Genomic DNA, 20,134 nt, shown 5'->3' with positions numbered 1-20,134 from the left:
AGGGCCTCAACCGCTTCGTCAAATACCGCCACTTCAAGATGGAATCTCTGGCATCCATTGTAGAAGCTCTACAACAAGGGGACTTTATCGCATCCATCGACGTGAGGGACGCTTACTTACACATCCCAATTTGCCCGGGTCACAGACGGTTCCTGAGATTTGCACTAGGCCACCTCCATTTTCAATACCGGGCCCTTCCATTCGGCCTCTCCTCCGCCCCCCGAGTCTTCACCAAAGTGATGGCCACCATGCTGGCGTATCTCCGCCTCCAGGGGGTCCACATTTATGCTTATCTCGACGACCTTCTCCTCCGAGCAGGCTCCCGGGACTTGGCCAACGGGCAGATCCAGTTCACCCTAGAGGCACTACACTCTCACGGCTGGCTGATCAATACTGAAAAGAGTCACCTCCAACCAACTCAGCGCCTCCAGCACTTAGGTACAATACTGGACACGTCCCTAGCCATGTTCTTTCTGTCCCCAGACCGTATTGCTTCCATTACAGCCATGGCAACTTTACTTCTACATCGCCCCACAGCAGATGTCATGTTTCTGGCCCAGTTCCTCATGGCAATGATTTCCTCGATCCACATCGTTCCGTGGGCCCGACATCATTTGAGACCTTTACAATGGGCTCTCCTACCCTTTCAAGCGGACATCTCCAAGTCCAACCATCGCATAATTCCGCTGGGCCAAGCTCTGAAGCAATCATTCCGCTGGTGAGTATCCACAACTTCCCTCACCAAGGGGACACCGTTTCGGGACCCAACCAGAGTCCTAATCACCACGGATGCCAGTCTGTCCGGCTGGGGAGCCCATTGCAACTCGACCTTTGTCCAAGGCGTTTGGTCCACCCAGGAACTAAGTCAAAACATCAACTGGCTGGAGCTCAGAGCTGCTCATCTCGCTCTGAGACACTTCCAGCCTCTATTCGCCCTACAACATGTCCTCATTCGGACGGACAATGTTTGTGTGAAATCTCACATCAACAGACAGGGAGGCACAAGGTCCAGGGCTCTGCAGGAGGAAGCAACATGAATCTTCGACTGGGCCGAGTCCCACATCCTCTCTTTACGAGCAGAACACCTCAGCGGAACTCTAAACGTTACGGCCGACTGGCTCAGCAGGCAAACGGTCCATCCGGGAGAATGGAAGCTTCATCCGGCTGTGTTCTCCCTTCTCCAGCGGCGGTTCGGCCCCCTCTCGCTGGATCTCTTCGCCTCCAGCCACAACTGCCAACTGCCTCGTTACTTCTCAAGGTACCTGGAGCCAACGGCAGAAGCAGTGGATGCTCTGACGACACCATGGCCACACGGGCTCCTGTATGCTTTCCTGCCCATATCACTCCTAGGCAGGACATTGACAAAACTCCGACTCGAACGAACATGGATTTTACTCATAGCTCCTTACTGGCCTCGCAGACCCTGGTTTTCGGACCTCCTCTCGATGTCAATGGAGGATCCCTGGACCCTTCCAAGCAGGCTGGATCTTCTCTCCCAAGGACCAGTTTGGCATCCGGACCCGAACTGGCTGAGCCTGACAGCCTGGCTTTTGAACGGACACAGTTGAAATCTGCGGGTCTTTCTTGAGGGGTCATAAACACTATTTTAGCATCACGACGACCGTCAACTACTCGAATCTATCAGAGTACTTGGCATACTTTTTCCAGCTGGTGCACCTCTAAAGGTTGTTCAGCACCCCAAGCCACTGTACAGCACGTTCTACAGTTCCTATACAGAGGCATCACATTGGGACTCAGACCAAACACTCTGCGTAGACAGGCCTTCACCATCTCGTCAATTCTGTCTGTTTCTTCATCGGCCGCACCTCTGAGCTCTCACCCGCTCATCAAACGCTTTTTAAGAGGAGCTTCCCACCTCTCTCCAGCTGTACGTCACCATTTTCCATCCTGGAACCTCTCCAAGGTTTTGCAGGCATTACAACGACCTCCATTTGAGCCGCTCGCCTCAGTGCCTCTCAGACTGTTGTCTTTTAAAGTCCTTTTCCTCGTGGCTATCACGTCCGCGAGGCGGATTTCGGAGTTACAGGCCTTGTCATCGGCCCGTCATCTCTGCGTATTCCATAAGGACTCAGTAGTTCTGAGGCTGGATCCATCCTTTTGCCCTAAGGTCAACTCAATCTTCCACAGTAGGCAGGACATTGTGCTTCCATCCTTCTGTCCTAAGCCGGTCCACCCCCGCGAAAAGGCCTGGCATTCACTAGATGTTAGGAGAGCGCTCAAAGTTTACCTCTCTCGCACCCAGGACATCCGACAGACAGAAGCATTATTTGTATCCTTTCATCCAAGAGCTTTGGGAAAAAAGGTGTCCAAATCAACTTTGTCCTGTTGGCTTCGAGCCTGTATTTCTATTGCATATCAGTCACTTAATTTACCAGTGCCGTCTAACATCACGGCTCATTCGACCAGGTCTGCTGCCACTACGGCGGCTTTCCTAACTAATGCTCCTCTTACAGACATATGCAGGGTGGCGGTATGGGCTACCCCTAACTCCTTTGTGAAGCATTATAAGATTGATCGCTATGCTTCAGCTGACCCCTCCTTCGGGAGACGTGTCCTCCAACACGTCCTTTCTGATTTGTAACTTCCTAGGAATCCCTCCCTATTAGGGGACTACGTTGGTATATCCCGATCTGATGGCAGGCTACCTGTGGAAAATGGTCCCTTGGACCCACCTGAAGGGTGATTTTCACAGGTACGCCTGCCATCACGTCCCTCCCTTGTGGGAGATTTCTGGGGAAATTCGTTCAGTGGCCTGTATATAGTTCAACCTATAGGATTCGTGCTCTGTCTGGTTTGCTTTAGTTAAAACCTGTTCTTATGTTGCAAGTTCTATGATATTTGCTGTGTATATTTTCTTTGCTGCGCGGGCTGTTGCCCTTTGGTTACTTTCAGATATACCACTTCAGACTCGTCATCATGAAGACTGGAGTGGGAGGGGCTCGAGCCCCAGGTTTGACTCTAGTGCATTCTTGCCTTCGGACGCTAGATGGCAGTAGTACCCGATCTGATGGCAGGCGTACCTGTGAAAATCACCCTTCAGGTGGGTCCAAGGGACCATTCTAGTTTTGCCCCCGTCCTCCTCTGTGCTGAGTTCAACAAGGGCAACACTGAGACTAAGGAGGAGGAAGCTGACAGCCAGGGCCAACCCCTGGACTGGTGGCAAGTAAAAAGGGAGGCAAGTGGGAGCTGGCTGAGGGCAGAATGAGCTTGGTGGAGCAGTACCCCATTACTCTAATGGACCAGCCTCCCCTGGATCTAAGTCCCGGTTTTGGGGAGAGGATGTGTCCCTAAGAACTTGGAGTGATAGCTAACGTTAGTCATACTCAAACTAGACTCAATGAAATCAGTAGACTTCAGTAAAAAGTCCATTGCTTTTCAGTGAGTCTGCTCTATGACTTAATTCAAGGGTGGGGAACCTGAGACTCGGGTCAAATGCAGCCCTCCAGGCCTCTCTGGCCCTTGGGATTCTCACCAGGCCACCCCAAACCCCCAGACCATATTCATCACCAGCCCTGCTTCACACCCTCTTTGAGTGTTTTCTGGCTGAAATATATTCTCGAACGTTGATAATGCCTCATCCTTGCCTAGATGGAGGATAGAGAGGGATGCGTGAATGTGTGCAGAAACCAGTCCACTGTACAAAGGTTTTAAAAATGCATATAGTTAACATTATATTCATATTGCTCTGCTCTCTTTTGCCTCTAGCCTTGTCAGTTGCCATGTTGCCCCCAGAAGGTTGCCTAGACAAGAATGTGACCCTTGGGCTGAAATAGGTTCCCCTATTATTGGTTGGGTATCACCCTGATCTATTATTTACCTACTTGATCTTTTATTTAGCTGGGATGGAACATAGTCGGAGGTGGTATGCTTCTGAATACCAGTTGCTAAATTGTAGGAGGGGAGAGTGCTCTTGCGTTCAAGTCCTGCTTGTGGGCTTCCCGTAGGTATCTGGCTGGCCACTGTGAGAACAGGATGCTGGACTGGGTGAGCCACTGGCCTGATCCAGCAGGCTGTTATGTTCTTAAAATGTGATCCTAGCCAAGAGTACGTGGCTCTGAAAATGAGAGGTCTGTGTCAAGTTCTCTTCACAATGTTTAGTCAAATTGACCAGTGTTGTTTCCCTGCCCCTGCTAGCAGCCACCAATGATGTCAAGTGGAGGTGGGGAAGCAGTATGAGGAAACATAACACCTGGTGACACATTATGGGAAAAGGTGTTAAGAACCCACACTCTGGGCTGCCATTTTCAGTGTCTGCCCCATGTCAAGAGTCAGGTGTAGTTCCATCCTTGGAATTCAAGTTCTCGTGGTGTTCATTCAAAAAGCACACCAGTTATTTTTGTGGAGGCTTATACAATGTAAACAGTTCTGCCAGCTGCACTGTTTTTATAGTACGCCCTGGGGCTTGCTTGTGGGAAGTGAAAGACTGGCCTGTCTTAATGGATCTCGTTACTGGAAAAACAACAGAGTTCATTTGCAGTGTATCAAATAATCAGAGTGTGCTATTTTACATCCTCATAGCTTGCCCTGCTGCCCTCCACATTTCAGAGGATGACAGTCTGCTGTGGGGGACCCTGCTCGGTTTAGAAGCCAAGTCATGCAGGGTTCTAAGTTATGTGGGAAGCCTATACATGGAAAGTAGGCTCGCCATTGCAGACCCCTCCAGTACATGGAGAGTACTGGGGCCAGGTGACAGGGATGAGTTGGAGGGGATAGACCAGTTAGCATGTCCTCCTTCTCCTTTCTTGCGATTCTAATTGAGAGAGGCTTTGAAGACCTTAACAGGGCTAGTTATTTGGGGTTGCATTAATAATCTGTAGGGAGTTTCCTTTTTTCCTTAAGGAGTGGTCCTGTCATAATGTTATGCATGTTCTTCCTTTTCTGAATTTTTAATTTAAATGTCAAATTCCATCAGTATCACACGACTGTCATGTTTTCCCTTTAGGTGTCTGATAATCCAGTTTCTATTGCTCCAGCTCAATACATATGTGCCCCTGACAGCAAGCACACATTCTTGGCTGCTCCTGCTCAGTTGCTGCTTGAAAAATACCTCCAGTATCACAGCCATCGCTTCTTCCCTCTTTCACTGAAGAACTATAGCCATCCAGTGCTATCTGTGGACTGTTACCTTAATTTAGGATCACAGGTAATAAAAAGCTTATACAGAAACTTATTTATTTATTTAATATCCTGCCCTTCCTCCCAGAAGGAGCCGAGGGCAGCAGACAAAAACACTAAAAGCATTCTAAAATGTATTAAAACAAAACATCTTTAAAACATATTAAAACAAAACATCTTTACAACATATTAAAACAAAACATCTTAAAAACAGCTTTAAAAGCATCTTAAAAAGCAATTCCAGCACAAATGCATGCTGGGATAAGGGCTCTACTTAAAAGGATTGTTGAAAGAGGAAGGTCTTCAGTAGGCGCTGAAAAGGTAACAGAGATGGTGTCTAATATTTAAGGGGAGGGAATTCCAAACGGTAGGTGTCACTACGCCTGGGTATATACGGGGTAACTTCTGCCTGACTGTACCAAATGATAGAGATGGGCAGATCAGTGTATTTCTAGTCTGTCTCAATTTCACACGTAGTCATTCATAACTCCATTTTGTCCTGTTTCCACCTTAATCTGTGATATGTGCTTAAGCTTGTTTACAGGCTCTTGTATGAACCAGCTATATATTATTTGATATTATTTGACAGCATGTCAGCCAGTTCATCTTTATTGGTTTAATCATGAGTCACAACAGAGATCTGAGAGAGTGAATGCATGGCTGCTCTTGATAGGGATATCAGATCATGACATGAATATTTATTTTATAATTTATTATCAAAGCAGAATGTATAAACATGCCAACATATAAACAATACTATGAGTAGATAAATTTTTCAGTAAATTCATGCATAAAATGGATAAAATAAAGATACTTGTTTTGTTGTTGTTATGTGCCTTCAAGTAGATTTTGACTTATGGTAACCCTATGAATCAATGACCTCCGATAGCATCTGTTATAAACCACCCTGTTCAAATTTTGTAAGTTCACGTCTGTGGCTTCCTTAATGGAATCAATCCATCTCTTGTTTGGCCTTCCTCTTTTTCTACTCCCTTCTGTTTTTCTCAGCATTACTGTCTTTTCTAGTGAATCATGTCTTCTCATGATGTGTCCAAAGTATGATAACCTCAGTTTCATCATTTTAGCTTCTAATGATAGTTCTGGTTTAATTTGTTCTAACACCCAATTATTTGTCTTTTTCATGGTCCATGGTATGCGCAAACCTCTTCTCCAACACCACATTTTAAATATTGATTTTTCTCTTATCCGCTTTTTTCACTGTCCGACTTTCACATCCATACATAGAGATTGGGAATACCATGGTCTGAATGATCCTGACTTTAGTGTTCAGTGATACATCTTTGCATTTGAGGACCTTTTCTAGTTCTCTCATAGCTGCCCTCCCCAGTCCTAGCCTTCTTCTGATTTCTTGATTATTGTCTCCATTTTGGTTAATGACTATATTGATAATCCTTGACAAGTTCAATGTCCTCATTGTCAACTTTAATGTTACATAAATCTTCTGTTGTCATTACTGTAGTCTTCTTGATGTTCAGCTGTCGTCCTGCTTTTGTGCTTTCCTCTTTAACTTTCAACAGTATTCGTTTCAAATCATTACTGGTTTCTGCTAGTAATAGGGTATCAACTGCATATCTTAAATGATTGATATTTATCCCTCCAATTTTCACACCTCCTTCATCTTGGTCCAATCCCGCTTCTCGTATGATATGTTCTGCATATAGATTAAACAAATAGGGTGATAAAATACACCTGTCTCACACCATTTCCAATTCTCCATATCCTGTCCTTACAGTAGCCTCTTGTCCAGAGTATAGGTTCCGCAGCAGGAGAATCAGATGCTGTGTCACCCCCATGTCTTTTAAAGCATTCCATAGTTTTTTCATGATCTACACAATCAAAGGGTTTGCTGTAATCCATCAAGCACAGAGTGATTTTCTTCTGAAATCCCTTGGTCCGTTCCATTATCCAACGTATGTTGCGATATGATCTCTGGTACCTCTTACCTTTCTAAATCTAGCTTGGACATGTGGTATTTCTCGCTCTATATATGGTTAAGAGCCTTTGCTGCAGAATCTTGAGCATTACTTTACTTGCATTGGATATTAAGGCAATAGTTCGATAATTACTGCATTCCCTGGGATTCCCTTTCTTTGGAATTGGGATGTATATGGAATGCTTCCAGTGTGGGCCATTGTTTTCTTTTACATGTTTGTTAACAAAGTTTTCTCAAAATTTGGACAGATTCCGTCTCAGTAACATAGCAACTCTATTGGTATGCCATCTGTTCCTGGTGATTTGTTTCTTCCAAGTATTTTAAGAGCAGCTTTCACCTCACATTCTAAAATTCCTGGTTCTTCATCATACGGTTCCTCCATGAATGAATCTGTCATCCTTTCATCTGTTTTATATAGTTCTTCAGTGTATTGCTCCATCTTCCTTTTATTTTATCTTGGTCAGTGAGTGTGTTCCCCTGTTGATTATTCAGCATCCCTACTCTTGGTTTAAATTTCCCTTTCATTTCTCTAATCTTTTGGAATAGGGCACTTGTTCTACCTTTTTTGTTGTTCTTTTCTATTCCTATACAATAACAATTGTAATAGTTCTCTTTGTCCCTATGTACTAGTCACTGTATTTAGGGTTCTGACTGTGTTTTTGTCTCCTTTTGCTTTTGCTTTCCTTCTCTCTTTAACCATTTTAACAGTTTCTTCAGTCATCCATTGCGGTCTTTCTCTCTTTTTAACTAGAGGTATTGTCTTTTTGCATTCTTCCCTGATAACATCTCTGACTTTAATCCATAGTTCTGCTGGTTCTCTCTTAAATCTATTCCTAATTTGATCTTTATATTCTTCTGGGATGTTGTTTAAATTGTGTATTGGCATTATGATTGCTTTGTTCTTCTTTAGCTTTACTCTGATTTTTGATATTATCAGTTTATGATCTGTACCGCAGTCTGCTCCTGGTCTTGTTTTCACAGAAAGTATGGAACTTCTTCATCTTCTGCTACCAATTATATAATCAATTTGATTCCTATATTGACTATTTGGTTATGTCCACGTGTCCAGTTTTTGGTTGCTCAAAAAATGTGTTTGCAAAAAACAAATTATTGGCTTCACAGAATTCAATAAGTCTTTCTCCTGCTTCATTTCTGTCTCCTAAGCCCCATTTTCCCACAATTTCTTGTTCTTCTCTGTTCCCTACTTTTGCATTCCAGACCTTCATGATTATCAGAACATCTTGTTTTGGTGTGTGATCAATTTCTTCCTGTACTTCTCCATAAAATATCTCCAGTTCCTCCTCTTCCGTGTTTACCTTTGGAGCATAGACTTGGATGATGGTTATGTTAATAGGTTTCCTGTTAAATCGCATTGATATCACTTGCTCAGACCTGCGTTATAGCTCCTAATTGCTTTTGCTACATCACTTCTCACTATTAAAGCAACCCCGTTTCTTCTTAATTTCTCGTTTCCTGCATAAAATATTTTGACTGTCCCATTCCCATCCATTTTAATTCCCTCATGCCAAGTATTGTAATGTTGATGCGTTCCATTTCTTGCTTGACAATTTCTAACTTTCCCTGGTTCATGCTTCTCACATTCCATGTTCCTATTGTGTACGTCATACAACTCTGGACTCTCCTTTCACATTTGTGTGGATCAGTCTCTGGGCTTCCATTCGCACAGCACTACTCATCCTTATCCGTTGTTCTTCCACAGTAGCTTGCTGAGTGCCATCTGACCTGAGGGTCTCATATTCCAGCCCTATCTCATGCTGCATTTTGGATTCTCTGTTCACAGGGTTTTCATGGTAAGAGGTATTCAGAGGTGGTTTACCCTTGCCTTCCTCTGAGTTTGGATGCATCTTAGTCTGGTGTCTCAGCTTTGACCATTCTGCCTTGGGTGACCCTGCTAGGAGTCTAGCCTCTTGGTCTAGATTTCTGATGGCATTGCAGCTTCTATGACACTCTCAAACTTCCTCACCATGTTAAGGTGTCATCCTAGAGGAGGAAGATACTTGTACTCGTTACAAAATACATAAAAGCCGCTTGAATCTTTCAAAACACTATAATTATTATATTCTTCATAATTAATACTCAGAAATAAAATAATTATATAGTATTTAAATTGTTAATGAATTGTAGACAGATTTTTATGCTTATGCTAAGAGTATGAACTAGGTTTTGTCATACATTGTAACTACAAGTTCTGTATTTCACCAAATAAAAAATGGTTAATTTGGTCCTATAATTCATTGTTCCAATAATGGATAAATAAACTCCCCTTCTCAGTAAAGTTATTGCCTATCTTCTCTTACTTGAATTAAGGTTGTTAATTTCATCATATAAGTCATATCCCAGCCTTTAGCTAGCCAAGAGTCCATGTAGGGTGTTACAGGGCTCTTCCATTTTTGACAAATCATCTTTTTAGCCACTGCCATTAAGTGAACTGTCATTTTAAAGTCCTCCTCAGGTAAAATGCCCTTAAGTTATCTAAACATTATTACTACCAGATCTTTTGGGAAATCATGGTCCCAAATATTTTTTATTTCCTTTAACATAAATTCCCAGCACATTCTAATCATTAGGTATGGCCATATAATGTGAAATATGTTAGCACTCAAAGCTCTACATCTTCAGCATTAGTCATTAGCCTCTGGATAAATTTTATTTAATGTAGGTGAAATACCATCTAGTCAACATTTTATAAAAAAAAAATCTTTATGGTTCATGCAAAAATTATGGTAGAGAACAGTCTTCCAAATCCAAACCCACATATCTAATTCTATATGGAAAAACGTATCTGCTTTACATTTTGCTTGATAGTGATTTCTAGATGGTTCTCTAGTACACCTTTCACTCTATAACTATTTTATAAAGATCTCCCTGGGTAATTTATTTCTTCTTGCATATTTAGAATTTACCCTAAAGACGTGCAGCTACACATCCCTGATCTAACTGTAAATAATCCATTAGTGTTTCTTCCAAGAAATCAACTCAGTCATCTCCTTTAACATCTTCTTTAGCTCCTCTTAATTTTAAATTACATTTTTCTGACTGCGATGTCTAGTCCTTCTTTTCTACCTGTTATATTGTCTTATCTTCCTCATGGTCATGTTGCTCAGTGGTAATTTCTTGTTATCATACCTTATGTTGATCTTTTTCCATTTTCAAAATCTCAAGGTCTCGTTAACAGGTTTGCACTTTATCTTGGATTTCAGAACATATTCTCTCCAAATTTTTAACTGATTCTGACAATTCAGAATTTGTTGCTAATAGTACCTGATCTTGTTTCCTGGATTAACTTTTCCAGTCTTTATACCTTTCTTCAGATAGCTATGAAAAATTAACTTTTATCTAAATAATTTTATGTCATCATTTTTCAAACTCCTTGAATTAGGTAGCAGTTTTTTTTATAAATCCTCTGCTATAGACTCATTCTTCATATTGTTACCATTCTCTTCTCCTGTAGATTGTTTATCTTTCTTAGAAGGCATGTTAAAGTAATAATCAATTTGCCTTTTAGTGGGGTGTGTATTTATGTACAAGAAAAATGTAAATTTTATATAAAGTAATTGAGAGCCAGTGTGGTGTAATGGTTAGAGTGTTGGACTACGACCTGGGAGACCAGGGTTCGAATCCCCACACAGCCATGAAGCTCACTGGGTGACCTTGGGCCAGTCACTGCCTCTCAGCCTCAGAGGAAGGCAATGGTAAACCACCTCTGAATACCGCTTACCATGAAAACCCTATTCATAGGGTCGCCATAAGTCAGGATCGACTTGAAGGCAGTACATTTACATTTTATATAAAGTAATTATCTTAATGGGTTAATTACTGCTTTCTCAAACTTGTCATAAAAAGCCTTCGATGCTGATCCAAAATTTACTTTTCCCCTAGAATTAGCTATATCCACCCAGTAAACCTCCCTATTTCTCTATATATGCATTCATAAATACTATATACAGTATGCCTTATATCCACATCTAAAGAGATAAGATAGCACTAAAGGCAAAAAGATGTTAGATGAAATTTATATATATATTTGAAATGCTATCAATTCATTTAATAATGAGAAGATTAAGTTTTGCAGTTCAATTAATTAAGGTAGAATAAATATTTCATTGTCCAATATCATAGCATCAATCAAGGTAAGTTACTCAAAAGTTAAGATAATGAAAAGAGGAGAAAGAATGGGAAAAGGAGGGAGGGGAAAGAAAAATCCTGTTCAGAATTTAATTACTAAAAGTTAAATTTCCCTGTTACTCCTAAAAGTAGTTGTTGGTAGGTATAGTTAAAGATGGTGCTGAGATCCAGATGGAGTTAAAGTTCATATTTTTGGGTGGTATCTTGAAAAGATGTATAATTCTTAGTAGGAAAGCTGTATGTAGCTCAGTTGTAGAACATCTGTCTGCTTTGCCTACAGAAGGCCCCACATTCAATCCCCAACATCTCCAGGTAGGGCTGGAAGAGACCCTGTCTGAAATTCTGCAGAGCCACTGCCAGTCTGTGTAGAAAATATTGAGGTAAATAGAAGAATATGAATGATTCTTAAGTGGCAATGAGACTAGTAAGGGCATATGTTGCTGCAGTTAAAAGTGCTGTAATATCCCTGGCAAGCTCTCATCTGCAGGACACTCTCCTGCCAACACATATTTAATTGGGAAAGCACATGTGTCAGAGTGATGCATGCCATAGGGGATACTGGCATGGTGCTAGTGCACAGAAGCAGACAATCAGGTTTCAATGCAGGTGCAAGGGGGAATGAGTTGTTCCTTTGTTTTGTTCTGGGGAGCCTTATGTTTACACTATGAGCTGTGGCCTCAGTGCCACATGGCACTGGAAAAGGCCATCATTTACACTTTGTGGAGGTTCAAAACATTTTTTATTATATTCACTGTAACAATTGTTCAAATGGTACACATTTCCCATAAAAGAGTCCCATCATATTTCAAAATGATCAGATTATGAAACTATTGCAGATGTTTCTTTGGGCACAGTAGTTTGCTAAAATTAAATGTGTTTTGGACTGAGAAGAGTATAATTCTTGTCTTTGTCTTTGCCCCCCTTACAATCAGATTGCAGTTTGCTATGTCAGCTCCCGACCTCATTCTCTGAACATTAGCTGCTCTGACATGATATTCAGCGGACTCCTGCTGTACCTCTGTGATTCCTTTGTTGTAGCCAGCTTCTTGAAGAAGTTCCATTTTCTGAAAGGTAAGACCAAGCACTTCTGACACATAAAATTATTACTAGATTGTGACATATTTGCAGTAGAAAAGAAAGAAAACACATTTCTATATATTCTCATCATATCTATCCCCATTTGTAGCTATACTGACAGTGTTTTTTAGTTATTTAAAATATTCTGATGTCATCAAATGAATTGCTTAAGTTTTGTGCCTCTGTCACTTCCAGTCACATGCTCAAAACATTTGGGGATACCTGTATGGCTGATCCATAGAAAAAACTGTCATATACCAGATCAAATTATCTAGCCCAGTATTACTTATTCTGACTGGCAGCAGGTCTCTAGGGTTACAGGCAAGCATCATTCCCCATCACCTGCTACTGGTCCTTTTAAGTGGAGATATTAGTGATATTAGTGATTGAGTTCAAACAGACATTTCCTGGTATTAAACATCCAGTAAACTTTCAGAATTCAGATTTTTTTTAAAAAAAATTGAACACTTTCAACTTTTACTTTTGAAATGTATCATGCCTTGTGCTTGAAAAACATGTGCTCTACCGCTAGGGATGGGATCTGCTTGTTGGTGCCTGTTCGATCGCATTCCATGAAACTGGCAGGCAGTTCCATTGCATGTTCATTTGTTTTCTGCTATCTTCTGCTTTTCTGTTTTGATAAAGTCAGTTTCACATTAGCAAAGCAAAGATGCAGGTCAGTCAGTTTCACTTTAGCAAAGTAAAGATGCAGGCTGGGTCAGTTTCATGTTAGCAACAATCTGGTGTTGGGAAGAGCCACAGAAACTCGCAGCATTCAGGATTGTTCTGCAAAGATAGCAAATGTGCAAACTATCAGGAAGTCCGGTGCCAAGTTCAATTTTAGCTATATTCTCACCCATTCCTATCGACCACTGAACTATGGTCCTTCACTATGCTACCACAGCCACCTAAATTTCCCTATTTCATGAAAAAGCACTGATTCCTACATTATGACTGCAGTGTTTTTTGGCTGCATCTACACAGTTAAGCTCCAAACTGCGCTAGCAGTGTTTGCATCCTGGATCCATATGAGTTGGCTAGATGTGTGGTTACTTTCCACAACAGCGCTGCACATTCCTGGTACTGGCATTGGAAAATAGCCACCTCATCTGTCTACCCTCCCATGAGCAACTGATTCCAGACATGACTAGTTATTGGACCTGAACAAAAGGAGGTAGCAACTACACTGCAAAGGTGGCATAAGTGCCAAATAACGATGTCAAAAAATTCTGATGGAAACAGGAGTGGAAATTGCCAATGTTCACTTATTTGTCCGGAACAGAAATCAACCCACCAAATACAGTGGAAGCTCATTATAACGTGGGGGTTGTTACAAGGGATCCTTGTTTTAACAAAAAATGCAGTACTGTATATAGTATTGTACTCAGGGACATTGTCATACCCACGATATGTCCAAACTGCAGTACCGTGAACCGCATTATAACAAGCTTCCACTGTGTGATCAGTATTCGCTGTTGTTGTTTTCAGGCTGCAAACAATACATAATTTGCATTGAAATGAATGGTGTAGAATAATGTAATGATAACATAATTAATTCATTACAGCAGATAGTGAGATTCATAACGTCACTTTTATCCATGGAATCCACATTACAGTGGAACAGAAACAGTGCTGCATGGGACGAATGCAGGGTGGAATCACTGCCTTTTTATATCCCTAGTGTCAAACATGAACTTTTGAGAAAGAGGAGCTTCTGGAGAAAGTGCTGCTCAGTGCTGGGACAGATATTGCCTGTGGAGAAGGAAAATGTTTAGCATGTGCTAGGGAGTGACATAACAAATTATCCAGTCTGGCTATCAGAAGAACTCAAAGTTTTTCAAAGCCTTCCAATGATAATGTCTTCCAACTTGATTTTATTTGCAATTACTGTTTTTATCAATATATGTTTTATGACTGTAAGCCACTATAAGGCCATGGGGGGCAGTGGAGGAAATTATATACATATGACAAAAATGGTAACAGTGTTAACTCCCACAGGTGCCACTTTATGTGTCATTTGCCAAGACAGGAACTCGTTACGCCAGACTGTTGTCCGACTGGAACTGGAAGATGAGTGGCAGTTCCGGCTAAGAGATGAGTTTCAAACAGCCAATGCCAAAGAAGACAAGCCCCTCTTCTTTCTGACAGGACGACATATTTGATGGGAAATGATCAGAAATGTTAATGTGATATAGGAAGCTGGCTTCTCTCTGACCAAATAATATGAGTTGCCAAAAAGAGAAAAAAAGAACTGAACTGTTCACACAAAGTTCTCCAGAAGAGCAGTCATGTAGGGGCAAAATGTAGACAATGTTGAAATATTTGTATTAATATTATATTTTATTTGACCAATTTATGTTTATAATTCCAAATTTTGTTAGTAACCTTTTGTAATTTAATGGGCTTGAGAAAATAACTCTTGCTGTATTGGGGGACAGAGAGGAACAGAGCTACTGCATACAATGCTCAAACTTTTTTCCTTCTTTGTTATTGTTGTATATATTATACAAATTGTTTCAGAACCAAACTGTTGTGAAATATGAAATTTAAAGAAGTAGATTCCCTCCCGAGTTTTTTTGTTAAACTAGATGCAAGTATATAAAGAAATGTTACATTCTTAATGAATTGCTACTGTTTAGCAAATACAGCAATGTGGAGCTGTTTTGTGCAGAGTGCTAAAGGCAAAATTATCTGGAATGTTCTCCAGTGCAAACTCCACAGAAATGAATGGGATGTGTGCAAGAGCATTAATTTCATGGGGGGGGTGTACGCAGCAGAACATCCCAATGGATCATGCCTTATATTCCTATTACAATGAAAACTGACTTTCCATCTTAACCTCAAAACTGCTGGCTGTTCTGCATAATTTTTCAGATACAGACATTTTGTAAGATGTAGAAATGTATTATAGTGACCTTTTTGATTTGTTGAGATTATTGAAAGTGGACAGTTGGAGTTTTTAAGTCTAAACATTTCTGTAGCTAGGAAGGAGCCTAAGGAATTGGCGATTAGTTAAAGCAAGGGTGAATAGCTACAAATTGTTTTTAAAAACAGGCGGTTTGTTGTACTGGACATCCTAGGTTTGTACATAGGTGTGCTGTGCAAATAAAAACAACCATGAAACACCTTGGATGCAGATTGCTCTCTCGTGAAGTGGGTTCTTGTTTTGGGTTTTGGGAGGATAAGAGAAATCAGGGTTTTTTTCTTCTGGGAATACACAAAAATTAGTTCCATTAGTAAAATAATCCAAAAGTATCAGTGGTGTAATGCCTTAATTATGACCAACTAAAATGTCACAAACTAGTGGGCAAGCATTTGAGGAGTCCCTAGAGCTCTTCTTCAGCTGGATGTTAAACAAAACAAATGCGTAGTTCCCCTTTTCCCCAGTCCTCAATTTTTTGGGGGAGGAGTTCATTGGGACCAAGGGAGGAAATGGGTTAAATCCTTGCCGGTCACTGTAATCATGATTCTCCCCACTTTAGTTTATTTGGGGGGGGGGATAAAAGAAATGGATAAAAAACCATTGCTATTTGGAAAGGGAAGATTGAAAGGGATACAGTTGATTCTTTGAGAGGAAGGACAGGCTATGGCTAGAGAGCAATCTGTATTGGTCATAACTAGCTTCAGACCCAAAGGACAGCTGTGTGATAAAACATCTGCACCTGGGGAAATTTCTCTGCTGCTTTATTGTGCTAAAAAAGTTGGATTTTCTGAGCTCTGAGAAAGGAATAAGAAATGGAATGGGGATAAGATGGGTGAAAGATGATCATGCTACCATACATATGTCCCTGTAAAAAGAGAATGGACAAAGCATGGCAGTTCCTCAGTATATGCCCAGTCTAGAAGCAGCTTTAAGGATTAGATAGTGCTGGATGCAAAATGGGTTGCAGATTGCATTGAGAGAAGGAAACAATGGTTGTTCCCTCTCTGAAAAATATAAAGGCCAGCAGTTATTTGGATTGGCCTCCACCCTAAATGGATCAAACAGATCTAGCAGTGGCATGTGTTGTGGGGCAGGGCTGTGGAGCCACCCTCTTGACAGTGGTATTGCTGCTGTAACCTGGACAGGGGTGGGAAGGCAGTGAGCTTAGCGTTGCCACTCCTGATGCATCTGCATGGCCCCAACTTCACCTTGCCTCATCAGGTAAACAATAGTAGTAACACCAGTGGTGGAAGGGCAGCTCTAACCCATCAGTTGTATCACTACTGCACAGATCCCTTGTAAGACAGAGAGCAGAATAATAATAATTAATAATAATAATTTAATTTGTGGGTCGCCTATCTGGCCAATGGCCACTCTAGGCGACGTACAATTTAACAACAATACATTACATCATAATAAAATACATCATAAAATACAATATAACAATAAAACAATAAAACAGTTCCAGTACAGAGTAGTAGGCTATTGGTCGTAAAAATTTAACCCTCCCCGTAAGTCCCAAAGGCCTGTCTGAAGAGCCAGGTCTTCAAAGCTTGGCGGAATACATTCAGGGAAGGGGCATGTCGAAGGTCATACGTGTACTGTGCATATGTTTACTGCCTCATATTTTAAGAAATTGGGATTTACAGACTGATCCTAAGGCCTGCTCTGTATGGGCTTCTATGGCACTGCAGTGATGTAGCAGATGTAGCTGTGATGTAGCAGAACACCCAGGTAGCTCCACCAGTAGCAACTACAGATGATGCTGTTACATAGTGCAGGTGAAGTAGTGCAAGGCCATGCACAAGTCAAATGTGGGCAGAAGACATGGCAGGAAGCAGTGGTATGAAGTGCATGATACCCACACCAACACAATCTATCCTCCCTTTTCTGTGTGGTACAGTTTCAGAATCACGTAAGATATTAATAAAACACTAGGAGTTTCAGATGCCAACATCCATAGTATAAACAACTCCCTCAGAAACCAGGACACTCAAGGTACAATGCTATGTTTTAGGGCTAAAGTACATATTATTTGCAAATGTGTTTTAAGTGTAGCCCCAAAATCCCTGTTTTTTTCTTTTTCAAATAAAAAATTAAAAACTGCTTTGGTAAGGGATGGTTGAGAGTGAAGAAGCAGTGGGACGTAAAGTAAGTTACTTTCCTCTCCGCTGCTTCTCTGCTTTCAATAACCCCAATCCAGAGCCTACTTGGAAGGAAGGAAAAATGTCCTTCTTTATAATCGCGAAGCAGGAAACTAATTTTATGTGGTCCCCATATACGGCAGGCCTTGAAGCACATGAATGATAGCTGTGAAAATTGCGAGCCAGAGCCTTGGTAGAAATAGAAGCAAATACCTGCTGCTTAACTTCTGTACTGCAGAGAGTCCTGCACTATTCACAGGGCTCCAGCTTCAAATACATTGTCCAAATATCTGTTTGTGTAACCTACCCCTTGCTCCACTTCTAGGTGGTTTTTCATCAGTGTGGTTACTTTGATTCTCAAGTTTTGAATCCTCCTTTGGTTCCCTACAGGTGAGAGGAGAATGCTGAGGCAACACACCTTGATCCTTTATAAAGTCAAAATATTTTTAAATGGCTCCACTGCATCTTTCAGCTATCAAAGTTTGACCCAGACAAACTTTGCATTTGACTGTTTTCCCCCCTGCCACAGTTGTCACAATATAGTCAAGGTTTGGGTTCTTCCTACAATGATAAGTAGGGTTGCCAGGTCTCCGGTTTTCTGCCGGAGTCTCCGGCAAAAGGGGGCCGCCTCCGGCAATACTTTGTTTAAAAAGGTGGATCTCCGGCTTTTCATTGGCCCCCTCAGCCACGCATGCGTGATTGACACACGCATACGTTGGCTGTGGCTGGCCGCCTTCCCGCCCTTTTTCAGTCCTGTGCTTGAGGCCCATCATAGAGCACGTCCAGCCACCGCCCCTGCAGGGACCCCCCCCAGCAGCAGCCCCTGCCCGCTAGCGAGCGGCATGCAGCTACAGCAGCAGCCAGCACCCACACACAACTGCAGGTGAGGTGCTGGCTGGACGTGGAGCCCGCAGCCGCCTGGGTGCGCGAGGGCAGCCTCCTGGCCCGCGTCTGCCATGACGTGGGCTCTGTCCAGCTGCCGCCCCTTCAGGGACCCCCCCAAGCAGCAGTCCCCGCGGGAGTGGTTGCTATGTCCGAGCGGCCTGGCAGCCCCTGAGCCGTGTAGAGGCGGTGGCAGCGAGGCTGGGCCAGCTCCTTCTTAGGTGCCCAGAGCCAGTTCCCCTGCTCCGGAAAGGGAGGCTGGCGTCTTCTTCACGGTTCACCCCTCCTGCTGTGGGCGCCGCGGCTGGGCGGCAGCGGCCGCGATGGGGCTCAGCAGTCTCTGGCTGGGGGGGCCCATTGCGGCCGCTGCCGCCCAGCCGTGGCGCCCACAGCATGAGGAGTGAAGAAGACGCCGGCCGCCCTTTCTGGAGCAGGGGAACCGGCTCCGGGGCTAACGTTCCTAGCTGACGGTTACAGAGGGAGGCAGAGTACCTAAGAATGGGGGGAGGGGGTTGGCAGAGCTGTAGTTCAGCAACATCGGGAGGGCCACAGGCTCCCCCCACCCGCTCTGATGGTTAGACTGAGGCTGAGAGGGGAGGGAGAGGGGGTAGACTGAATCCTCCACCTGCCGCCCAGGATGGCAGCTGGGGCTGCACACCTGCCAGCCTAAGCCCGCTGGCTGCAGGGTGCCTTGGCAACGCCCTCCCTCCTGCAGCTCTTCCCAGGGGACCCCTCCGGCTCTGGCCTGCACGCCTCCCACAACCTCCTGCTGGATCCCCCCCACACGCACACCTGCCTGCCCTTACCTGACTGATGCGCGCCCGCGCAGCTCTCCCGGCTGAGCCTCCGCGCAAGCCTTGCAAACAGCAGCAAAAGCGTGTCAAGCCAGCACGAGCTCCTCCCGGGGGAGCAGGAGCCTCGCCCTTTCCCCTCTGCCCGGGAGTCTCGGCACGTATGGGGCACCGAGGCGGCTCCTTCACTTCGGGCGGCTCCGTCCGCCCTTCTGCCACCTCCACCCACCCAGGCAGAGAGGGAGCCTGAAGCGTTGGGGAGGCGCTTCAAGCCTGGACATGCGAAGGCTCCTTTCAGACGTTTGCGCTTGACATGCAGGCGGAAGCAGCCTTATCCCAAGTGAGACCGTTGGGCCATCCAGCCTTTGCCAACTTGGGGGCCCTCTGGGTGGTTTGGACTACATCAGTGCAGCCAGCATGGCTGCATGTAGCTGGGGTAGATGGGAGTTGTAGTGCAAAACACCTAGAGGGCCCCAGGTTGGCCTACACACCAAGCAGCAGTGGCTCTGTGCAGCTTCAGACTGGCGATGCTCCTAGGCCTGCCTGGAGATGCTAGCAATTGATTTCCTGCCCTCTTCCTATCACTCAAGAATGTTGACTCCCAACACAAACAACACCCTTAAGCACACTTTACACCCATTTCCCAGGTCGAGAGGGGGATACAGAACCACAGACTTGCTTCTGTTCAAGACCTCCCTCCCCAGACTAGATTGTCAATAGCTGTTGTGTGTCATTAGTTCCTGTAACATAATACAGGCCAAATTTTTCTCTTTTGAGCAGAGCTCAGAAATCCTGACTCCGAGCCTCTGATTCTGGAGATATCCTAACTGTTGCTCTGACTGCTAGGCGTTACTTCCATGAACTGAAAATAGGAGCCTGGCATCCATTTCCCCCTTCCTGTACACATTTTTTTCCTTTAGTGGTGGTTAGTGTGTGTTGGAATTAAGGGAGCTGCCTCATGGGGTACAGGGGAGGCAGAAATGTCTGAAGCTGCAGCATGTTTAAGCTCAGAAAAGGATTAGTTTGTTCTTTAATATGATTGGTGATGCTGTCAGAGTAGGATTTGGGGGTAGATGTCCAG

General features: G+C 43.4%; 1 protein-coding gene across 7 annotated transcripts in view; it reads left to right on the top strand.

The window, feature by feature from the left end:
- Positions 1-15,402, top strand: part of GREB1 (growth regulating estrogen receptor binding 1) — a 155,642-nt gene extending 140,240 nt beyond the window's left edge. For all 7 annotated transcript variants that reach the window (XM_061622750.1, XM_061622747.1, XM_061622751.1 and 4 more), the window contains 3 exons: positions 4,964-5,164; positions 12,169-12,307; positions 14,312-15,402. In XM_061622750.1, coding sequence (XP_061478734.1) covers positions 4,964-5,164; positions 12,169-12,307; positions 14,312-14,475 — 504 coding nt within the window. In that variant the 3' untranslated portion in view covers positions 14,476-15,402. The remainder of the gene's footprint in view (positions 1-4,963; positions 5,165-12,168; positions 12,308-14,311) is intronic.
- Positions 15,403-20,134: the final 4,732 nt, after the last annotated feature.

Source organism: Rhineura floridana, chromosome 4, assembly GCF_030035675.1.
Source record: "Rhineura floridana isolate rRhiFlo1 chromosome 4, rRhiFlo1.hap2, whole genome shotgun sequence".
In the NCBI taxonomy this organism is placed as follows: domain Eukaryota; kingdom Metazoa; phylum Chordata; class Lepidosauria; order Squamata; family Rhineuridae; genus Rhineura; species Rhineura floridana.
Note: the sequence above shows the minus strand (reverse complement) of the source record. Positions and strands in the feature narration are given on the sequence as shown.